The sequence below is a fragment of the Durio zibethinus genome, chromosome 7 (genome assembly GCF_047325235.1).
Source record: "Durio zibethinus cultivar Kanyao isolate XHJ-2024 chromosome 7, ASM4732523v1, whole genome shotgun sequence".
Taxonomy (NCBI): domain Eukaryota; kingdom Viridiplantae; phylum Streptophyta; class Magnoliopsida; order Malvales; family Malvaceae; genus Durio; species Durio zibethinus.
Window position 1 is genome coordinate 15,214,420 of NC_143168.1, and position 10,320 is coordinate 15,224,739.

At 35.3% G+C, this 10,320-nt stretch overlaps 1 protein-coding gene across 1 annotated transcript; it reads right to left on the reverse strand.

Annotated features, from left to right (window-relative positions):
• Positions 1-687: 687 nt before the first annotated feature.
• On the reverse strand, positions 688-8,807 carry FAS1 (chromatin assembly factor-1 (FASCIATA1) (FAS1)). Its single transcript, XM_089763614.1, has 12 exons — positions 8,065-8,807; positions 7,868-7,967; positions 5,947-6,094; positions 5,745-5,868; positions 5,183-5,544; positions 4,775-5,092; positions 2,907-2,988; positions 2,702-2,839; positions 2,172-2,582; positions 1,821-1,961; positions 1,132-1,177; positions 688-1,046 (listed from the first exon to the last, which is right to left on the reverse strand). Exons 1-12 carry the CDS (start codon positions 8,548-8,550, stop codon positions 889-891), a joined length of 2,514 nt encoding a protein of 837 aa, XP_089619740.1. The 5' UTR covers positions 8,551-8,807; the 3' UTR covers positions 688-888.
• Between the last annotated feature and the right edge of the window lie 1,513 nt (positions 8,808-10,320).

The following is a 10,320-nucleotide window of genomic DNA, read 5'->3' on the forward strand; positions in this document are numbered from 1 at the left end:
CATTTAAATACTGAAAATAATTCTCTTTTACAAAATTATTAGAAGATTGTAATAGTTAGATCCGAAGTTGAATCGGTTGAATGTTTTATTGATTGATATAATTATGAGCATTAATTCTGATTTAAATGCAATATTTGTTATAAATATAAAATAAATATGACAAATACTTAGACAAATAATTAGACAAATAAATGCATTTTAATTAATAATGAGTACTTCAATTATTAAACGTTTGCATCTGACCACTTACTAAATATTTTTTATAAAATAAATAATAATTTGAACAATAAAAATGTTAAAATTCGATCAAATCCTGTTCAACCAATCTAGTCTAATCCGATTTAACCAAAATTTGAACGATTTTTGACCGATTATACGAAAGAAGAGTTCAACTACAAATCGCACCTTTCAGTTCGGTAAAAACCCGAGAATGGAGCTCCCAAATGATAGTGTTAGCCTTCATCCATGGACTTCATCATGCAAGGGAAAGCGTTTACACTACAAGACATGCTTGTTTTATGGCGAAATCAACGCAACTTAATTTGTTTGGTAGTAGTTTTGGTCATGGATCCCTCCAGTAAGCAGATAAAAACTGTTCCATGAATTACGAATGCCATTTGATAGAAGGACGCTTCTAACTTCCGGAAGACATTTCAGATGTATTTCGTTTAAATTTTCAAATTAAAATTATAATCCCTGACCAAACACGAAAAACCTTACTCGAATTGCAAAGTTAACGAGCAACATATTCAGAACATATCAGATGCAACATCAAAAACTCCATACACCAGATCAACCAAAGTTCAACAACCCACATAACTTACAATTCATACCATAAGTTGAGTAAAAACAGTCGAGTGAAGGAAATCAACTCCAAAAATGACAATGCTATGTATGGTTGTATGTACACTGTTGCTCCTGGGCAGCAGAACCTGGTTTCAGTAATTGCTGAGGAGAGGTTTCAACAAGGCTGATATTCATGTCAGGAGACAAGCACCTTTTCGAGAAAAATGCAGCAATACTTTTGGTTCGTGTACCACCCTTCTCTGTCAGTTGAGTTAAAAAAATGGTTCAGCCAAAAGAAATTAACAATTAAACTAGTTAAGGGAAACCAAAGAGATGCATAAAAACCTGGTGAAATTGACATGCCAAGCTTCAGTAAGATTTCTTTCTTGACCTGCAGAAAAAGGTCACCCCCATATCAGTAGAACATATAGTTTGCAAAAACTCAAAGCAGACGTGACATGGGTCATCTAAAGACTGTTTCTATAATGACCCAAACCCTTATGGGCATGGAAGTGGTTGATTAAGTAAACCAAGTACAGTGTTATATCAGAAGGAATTCTCAATGCATGACAGTTGCTGCTCAATGGAAAGGCCTGCATCAAATGTATGTTACACCAGCTTTGTTTGGAAATTCAAGTCAAAGTTTGAAATGAACCTAATTTTAAGCCTCCCTTGTTAAGGACCAGCCACCATGAACTTTCAAGAATGAAAATTAATCAGAAAATTTACAAACAGTTGAAAAGGCCAGAGGAGAAAGAAAACTAGGTGAAAGATATGCAAAACAAAAAGATTTAATTCAGCTAATTAATTCATGAAAATGGTTTACAGTATCAAACCATTAATCTTACATTTCCCTCCTCTATCACATTCATTATTTTGGGTATTGTGAGGTTTATTCAACACTTAAAACAAGCATTCCCAAAAAGGTATTATGTCCTCCATGTAAGCACTCGAAGAGAACAAAGTAATAAAAAGAAAACAAGAGATGCCACCGGCAGAGACCCAGATCTAAAATGAGGAAATGAATCACTTACCTGCCACCGATTATCGGAGAATTCTGATATCTCACGCACTTTGCTTCTTAACTGAGACTTTGGAATTGAAGGAAACTTTTGTTGCAAAGACTCTACCAACCTATTCATGCCATAGGAGGAGCATGACTGAATTGTAGATACCTAAGACCAGCAAGATCATCATTAGCAACAAAACACTGCATTTGCACTAGCATTTTTGACAGAAGTTAAAGTTCCAAGCTCCTATCATGTCACAAGATCACCTTACCACCAATATCATGATAAGATTCATGAACAGCAGGGAAAATATATTCACAAGCATAATATTCAAAGGATATCATACATTAAACTTTGATTGAATGTACAACTTACAAATAGAGGCAAATCTGAGTCTGGAATTGGTGCCACAGATAAGAATGGTGTTGCACCAGCCTTTCCGCTTGACAAACAAGCTTCTTGATTTTCATGTACCATGATATCTATTGATAACTCAACAGGTGGCCCACCAGGACATACCCGCATGCTCAGTGCTTGCAAGCATGTTTGCTCTAATTTAGGGGTTCCATTTAGATCTTCAGCCATTAGCAGCGAGGCCTTCTCATGCAATAAATTTAAAATAATTAATGGTTGATTTTTTCTAAGTGCATGCTCAGTTAAATTGTTTAGATATTTCTGTTGCCAAAGCAATGCACCAAACTCCTCATTCTTCTCTTTCTCACTAATATGGGAACATTGGGTCTCCTCAACTGGAACATCAGTTTCCATCCTGTCTACTTGTACCCCCTGTATTCAAGCCTCAAATAAGCGCTGTGAGCCCATGGTTATTGAGAAATAATAGAGGATTCTTTTTCAGTTTAGAATCTAGTAACAAGACAGAATATCTTCCACGTCAGTTTTTTTACCTCATTTTCTGAGAGATATCCATCTGGTACAAAAAATTCATCCTCAATTTCATCATCATCATCATCAGCTCTAGAGCATCCTTCAGAACTTTCCTCTTCATCTTTATCACAATCTGAGAGGCTTTCACCAGGCTCCTCCTGTGAAATGAGAATGTTATTTCCAGGTTTACATCTAAATTCAGTCTGAACAACAAGCCTACAGTACCTCCTCCCATTCTTCATCACTATCAACATCGTAATCTAAATCTGGGTCCTTCCTCCATGGGCAGCGAGATCTCACAACATTGCTGAAGATACAGGAAAGCCACAAATTATCAATTTAATTATGCAATTCAAAGCAACGAGCATCAAATCAACACCTTCACAATGAAAACTAACTAAATAACATTCCTATACCCTTTTTTCCCCTTAAATTATTACTATTGCCTTTTAATATTATTCCGTTTAAGATGCCACAATAGAAATGCAAATAGATTTAAGAACTCATCATATTTTACCATACAATCATAACAATTAAAAATAATGGGATCCACAAAACAAACAATTTGATACTTTACATTTTTTTCTTTGATCCTAAAACAATGAAGAGTCAACAAATGATGTTTTGAACAGGATAGGGAGCACACAATACAAAAGAAAGTTGCAGATGCAATCACTGGAAGCGGAACACATGAGCAACAAAGAGATTGATAATTTTTAATCAATGTTCCACTTCATTTTCCATTGCTTTTTAAGTAAAAAAAATCTACTGCTTGGACTTAATTGAACAAGATTGCAAGAAACCATTAGGTGATTCAAATTGTTGATTACCTTTCATTAGGGATTCTAGAAAGATGCAAGAGGTAAAGAAAGCGTTGATCACACTAGTGTAAAGATCATTCCACTAGCTACAGTACTAAAATGACATTAAAGATTAGAGCAAAAATAAAGGAGTTATCATAGAGAAATCCATGCAGGAGTTTTCCTCATTTGTACTTGGCTCAATTAAATTTAAATGAGCTTGAATAATTATTGAGTTCAAACCAAGGTTAAGAAAGTGAGTCCAAACTCGGCTCAGCTTGTTAAATGAGCTCTACACCAAACACGAGATCAAACCAAGATCACAATTTAAACCACAAAAAGCAACTTAAAACACACCAAACAAGTAAAGCTTGAAACTCAAATTTTTTTGCCTCTTATAAACAAAATTTTAAAAAAAAGGCTTAGAATCCATACTATTTGCAGGCCAAATAACATGAGGCCTGAATGACCCTTGACAGTTTCAATGGTATCCTAAATGAACAAGATCCCTTTCAATTTTGGTGCCAAAACATGAGGGACACATTTATAAATGTCATCTCCTTTACGCCATCAATGTGGGATTGACTGGGAAAAATAATACAAGATTTCTCCACATTTACCACGTTCCTAACCATATGATTTCTCCCTTTTCAGGCAAAAAGAACTATTTTACAAGAACTTTTTAAAAGATAATGGATGATTTGTAATCTATACTCTATCTATATTTCAATGAAATCAAAGCCAAATCATGATTTGAATTGTTTTAAAGATATTAAAGCTTAAAGTAGTCAAATTGACAAGGATAAAACAAATATTTTGACAAAGGATTTAGTGGATTTGTTGATGAACATTAATGAGTCAAACTTACAAATGTTTGAACATCAATCTTTTAGACCATGCCTCAAAGTAGTGTTCATACTTGCTCATGAAGCTTCATAAATGAATACAAAAGAGCTTTAGCCAAGCTTGTTTAATAGGATTGAATGAACACACTAGTTACATCCCTACGATACAACTTGTACAAATCAGAAAATCTAAACCACAGCACAGAATGATTAAAATTTATCAATTTATTCAAGGCATTTTTAATCAATTAAGGGAAGCTATTTTGAAATTTCACAAATAACAAAAGAATACAGTTTGAGGAAGTGGTATTTAACATTAACACATTGCTATAATAACACATTTCCTTTATTTAATAATGCACCTTTCAACTAGATACTAGTCTTCTAGACTTAATATAGCTTAACTTAAAAAAAAAGAAGTGATGCAAAAGCAAGAATACGAGCCTACCTTTTCTTAGGCCAAATACCATAAAATGCAGGTCTGTAGCTCTTATCAAACTGCAACAACTGCTTCCTTACAAAGCACTTCTTAACATCAGGAACAGAAATGTCAGCATCATTAAGGTATGATCTGTCATAAGAAATCTGTTCTCCCCATCCATCTACAAGCCTTTCAGCAATCAATTCATCATGGGATAACCCTTTATTAGCAGTTAACTTAAGTTCCTTAAACAGTTCGGTCTTAGGTTTCGTACGCATGCCCCACCACTGTTTTTGATTTGATCGAAGAGAATGACCTAAATGACGCCAAGAAGATAAGTGCAACCTGTAAAGTACAATAATAGTATGTGAACTTGAAACAAAATAAAACCAATGCCTGAAAAATTATACAACTTAATAAAACAAAGAAAGTCACCTGCGGAGATCATCAGTATTAGTTTCTTCTCTGGATAAAAGAGTGCTGTCCATGGAAAGAATAATTGCTTCAGGCACCTTTTCAGTCTTTGGGGTGGATGTACTAAATGCGGTTGGCTTAGTCAATTCCTCAATCTGGCATGATGATGTTTTACATTTTTTGAGAAAGCGTTCCATAACTGAAGCTTGCTTTTGTATCAAAAGTTTCTTTTTCAATTCTGCCTGTTCCCTCTCACGCCGCCGTTGATCTCTCTCAGCTTCCTCTTGCTGTTTTCGCAGCTGCTTCCTCATCTCAGCCTCCTCTCTTTCACGTCGCCTTTCGTCCTTTTCTGCTTCCTCCTGCAACCGTTTTCTCTCCTTTTCCTGAAATAAATTATGGTCATGAACATCTTAGTAAAAATGATCACTGACTGTAAATAGCACATAGGTAATTTTGTTAACCCAACACTAGTCACTGTCCTGCAAATAATTCAGATTTACACACTCCATTAGCACAGTCCACAAAACTAAAAATAAAAATATAGATAATAATCAGTTCCCGCATGTTGAAATTTTGCACATACATTTTGCAACTTTTCCTTCTGAAGTTCACGGTCCACTTTCTTCTTCTCCTTCTCAATTTCTCTTTTATTTCTCTCCAATTGCTTTATTAACAATTTTTCTTCTCGCTTTGCTTCTTTCTCAGCCCTACAGCAGCAGATGAAACCTTTACTGTAAAGAAAATAATTTAAGCACAAAACTAATAGAACTGTTATAGATACGTGCATCTCAGCACCACTCTTCTGTGACATGCTACTCATTAACAAGCGAATGTCTGCCTCACTTAATACTTTGACAAGCTTTTCTGATGCTTTCATGAAATCATGCTTGTAGTTCTGACCATTCTCTGACTTTTGTAACATAGTTATCATTGCTGAAATGAGAAACAAATATCAGTAACCTACTTGAAGCATAAATTAGCATATTACAATTGAAAAGTTTCTCATCATATTCTATGACAGAAAACACGCCAAAGAATTAAACATCAAATCAATTCTTATTTTTTATCATTATGAAATCAATTCAACAACACATCCCTCAGTCAAAAGCAAATAACATCTAAATAAGTAGGTAAGATGGCTAACAGGGCATATAATATGTCAATAGACAAAAGATGCTGTAAGAAAATTTTTTCCCCAATTAACTTAGGGTAAGCTATTAATATTCCACATCCCTACAGTGCAAGACAATGAATTATGAATGGATTAATTAATACATCTGTTATTACCTATAAAACTTTAACAGGGCCTGAAAAGTTCAAGTGAAAGAAGATATCAACAGGAGCTACTTCAGAATGAGTAAATTCCGCCTCACACCATTAGGGAAAGGAAATTAAGATTTGCATAAGTCAATATTGTTTAGCCAAACTCTAATATGCACACTATTGAGGGATTCCTTTCCTTGCACAAGGTGTTAGAACATTGGAAGTACACAAAAGCCTGGAGAGAAAGGGGAAAACAAAAAAACCAATGGCCTAATGCTTTAGTTATAAAATATGGTCACAATAAATACAGCCCATTATCAAACATAAACATTTTTTACAGTTGGAGCCAAGATATAAGCATCCAATTCTCTTGCCATGGGTATGCGATCTTGAAAACCTTCCTGCATATCACCATGTACCAGCTATCCTTTAGATGGCATTCAAATGAATAACTCAAATTAGTACTCACTGTAACTGTGACTTCTTTTTTTTATTTTTTTGGTACAGAAGAGGGGCATAGCCCATGGGGAAGGGGAGGAAGTCTTGGTTCAAATCCAAGACCTCTATATCCTCCTAAGAGCTCCTTAGCCATTAGGCCAAAGAGTTGAGGACAGTGGCTACTAATTCTGACACTACTGTAGTTAGTTGTTACTGAACAGTAAAACTTTCATGTTATATATGGACAAAAGATTACAAAGATGTCAAAATAATCATTAAGCAGTTGAGGTATCAGTACATCTTTCAATATGGGCAGCTAATAGCAAAATTTTCTTTAAAATGAAAAACAATAAATCTGGAATTTGTATGACAAGTTGGGACTGCTTCTGATGAGGAATTCCTCTTTAAACCTCCCAAAACTCAACATCAAAATGATGACACTGACATGAAGCTGATGGAAGATGCTCCTCTTTCAAAAGTACAATACTCTAAATTATCTTCATATGCAACATTAATATGAAGCTGTTAAAAATCTACAAAGGGAATTCAAGGTTCCAATGGAGATGATATTCACAACAGTTCAATACTTTTGGCAAGGATTGATTCATGGTCAAACTTCTAAACACCATTAACAGCATATCTGAAATTGCAGCAGAGGTACTAGTGAAGAAAGACGATTGGAAGGCATTCGTAACTAGATGGGGAAAAGAACTCCAGCTGACAGGATTCTTCAAAACTTGTTCTCTAACATAATTGCCACTAGCAACAGAATTAACGTATTTGCCACTTGAGGATGGAGTGAAAATCAAGGAAAGCTTGATAAGGCAAATCTAAATTACAAGAAGAGAAAAGAAACACACACAAACAAAGAATTGCTCGCGGTAAACACAGAATTCACATCACTAATCAAACATGAATGAAAAGAATCAAGAGAATTCAATAGCAAAGAAACCCAGCGAATATCAGAACAGATTCAAACATGCAGTCAGATAAATTTCTCCTTACCGGAAACAGCAGTAATCCTTTCATTAATCTTCTTCCTACAACAACGCCGAATTTTTAATGTGGCACGCACAGATTTTGGCATCAATTTTGCATCTCTCGTCTATCAGATGAGAGTGTAAACAAGTTAAATATTATACATGAGAATTGTAAACGTAAAAAAGCAACAAAAACCCAAAAAGAAGAATAAGAAAAAACACCTCCCAACACCAAAGAGAAGAATGAGAATCATCCTCCAAAACATCAGCATCTTCATTACCCAATCCGTATTTCAATCTCTGCCCTACAAATAGCACCGCGCTTTTCACCGCAGCCAAACTCACATTTCCCAATTTGTCCTTGACCTTTTCATGAATTGCCTCCACCAATCTCGACAGCGGCAAATCGCTCTCCTCCATGAGAACCGCAACAACTGAATTCAATGAACAACCCGGTTCAACTAACCCCATGTCGGACCCCATTCCAAAACCCGATTTTTGCTCCATCACTTCTTTGTAATACCCAAAAAGCCCCTCCATTTCTTGATTCAATCCCTTGATCTGGGTCTCTCTTTGTTCACCGCTCAAAGTCTCCGAAACCCACGACGTTCTCTTTCGCTTCTGGGTCTTCTTGGGTTGATCTAGACCGTCTATTTTGGGGACTTTCGAATCATCATCACTGTCTATTACCAGCACTGAATCAGCCATTGCCACCGAGAAGCACCAAATCCTAACCCTAGAAAAGGAAATGAAGATTGATTTTTACAGATAAAAGAGACAACAGAAAGAAGGAAGAAAAGAAACTACTTTTTCTTCTTTCTTCTTTTTGGACTCAACGGCGATGATGATAATAACTCAAGATTTTTCAGATTCCAAATTTGCTGCTTTACTTTAATGAGCTTTTTGTATTAAAAAAAATGATAATATGAAATGAAAAAACTTTGGGCAACATATTTTTTCCCGCCTAGAGTTTGGCTCCAAAAACAGTTTAATGAAACTTGCCGCCTCAACATTTTGGGATTTGGCGGGTCAAAATGCTACGCGGCCCAGGCACGATCAATAGTTTCGGTCAAAGGATTCAGCCTTGGGCTCGAAACAGGTGTAAAGGACGACCGCACATGCTCCCAAGCTAAGTAAATCACTTTTAGAAGGCCCCGGGTGCACCAGGCCCAGCTGCGAGTAAATCAGGCTTCAACAGCCTCAAGTGTTGAAGCAATTTTTCAAAATAACTTGGAAGACTGATTGATTAGACTATGAGATAGTTCCTTATAGAATTTAAGCTCTCATGTAATCTCTTTATAATTTTGAACTCTATAATAGTCATTGGATTGATTAAATTTTAGTCATTAATTCATGAAAGTTTTAATTATAATAGGGGTTTTCCTACCTTATTGATATATAAAAATACTTGAGTAATATAAGTTACAATATTTTGAACATTTCTCTTTATCTTTCAAACTTTTTTACTTTTGAGTGCATTTTTATTGTTCTTTTGAATGCCCACTCTTTTATAGTAATTTAAGCTTACTTAGGCAAAAAAAGAGGGGATTTTCAACCTACCTAAGGCTGCACAGAGTTTTGGCATAAATCTCGGACTTATGATAATTGGTATTAGAACCAAGTTCTGCTTAAAGATTGTATTCAATTTGTATTCAAAGTGCTCGAAGAAATGGCATCTCAAAATAATATTGCTAGTCAATAGCATGAGGTTTAGGAAAGAACAAGAAGATAAGCTTAAGGGACATCATGTTGACCTTAGAGACTACTTAATCGAGGTGGAAGTAACCGTGTTGGACATTAAGGAAAAGCTTGAGGAAACAAAAGAGAAGATCAAGGAAGAGTTCCATGGTGCCCTTAATGAGATCATAACATGTTTACCCAAAAAAAATAAAGCCTTACAAGCTGTAGTGGAAATGATGTGTAAGCTGTAGTGGAAATGATGCATAAGGAGATGAAGGAGATTAAGGGGGAGTTCACAACATGCAAAGCAGTCATAGTGAGTGACGTGCTAGTTGTAACAACTAAGGATCAAATATAGGTTTCTAAGCCAAATGAGTACAAAGGAGCTAGGTTTGCAAAAGATATAAACAATTTTTTTATGAGGAATGGAGTAATACTTCCAAGCTATGGGTATCAAGGTTAATGCCATTAAGGTAAACACAACCTTAATGTATTGGGTTAACATTATACTTTATGTTGTTAACACATGTGTGATGATGCAAGCCATTAAGATGTTGTTGTCTGGATTTAAGAGGAGTTCAAGACAAAGTTTAAACAACAATTCTACTAAAAGTATGCTAATGATAAGGCACAGTCAAAGATGCCTAGACTCATTCAAAGGGCCAAAGTGAGAGAATATGTTTGGGAGTTTTCAAAGTTGATGCTCCAAATTTCAAACCTTAGAGATAAAAAAATGTCTATTTTATTTCATAGATAGACTCAAACCATGGGCCAAATATGAGTTTAAGCAAAAACATA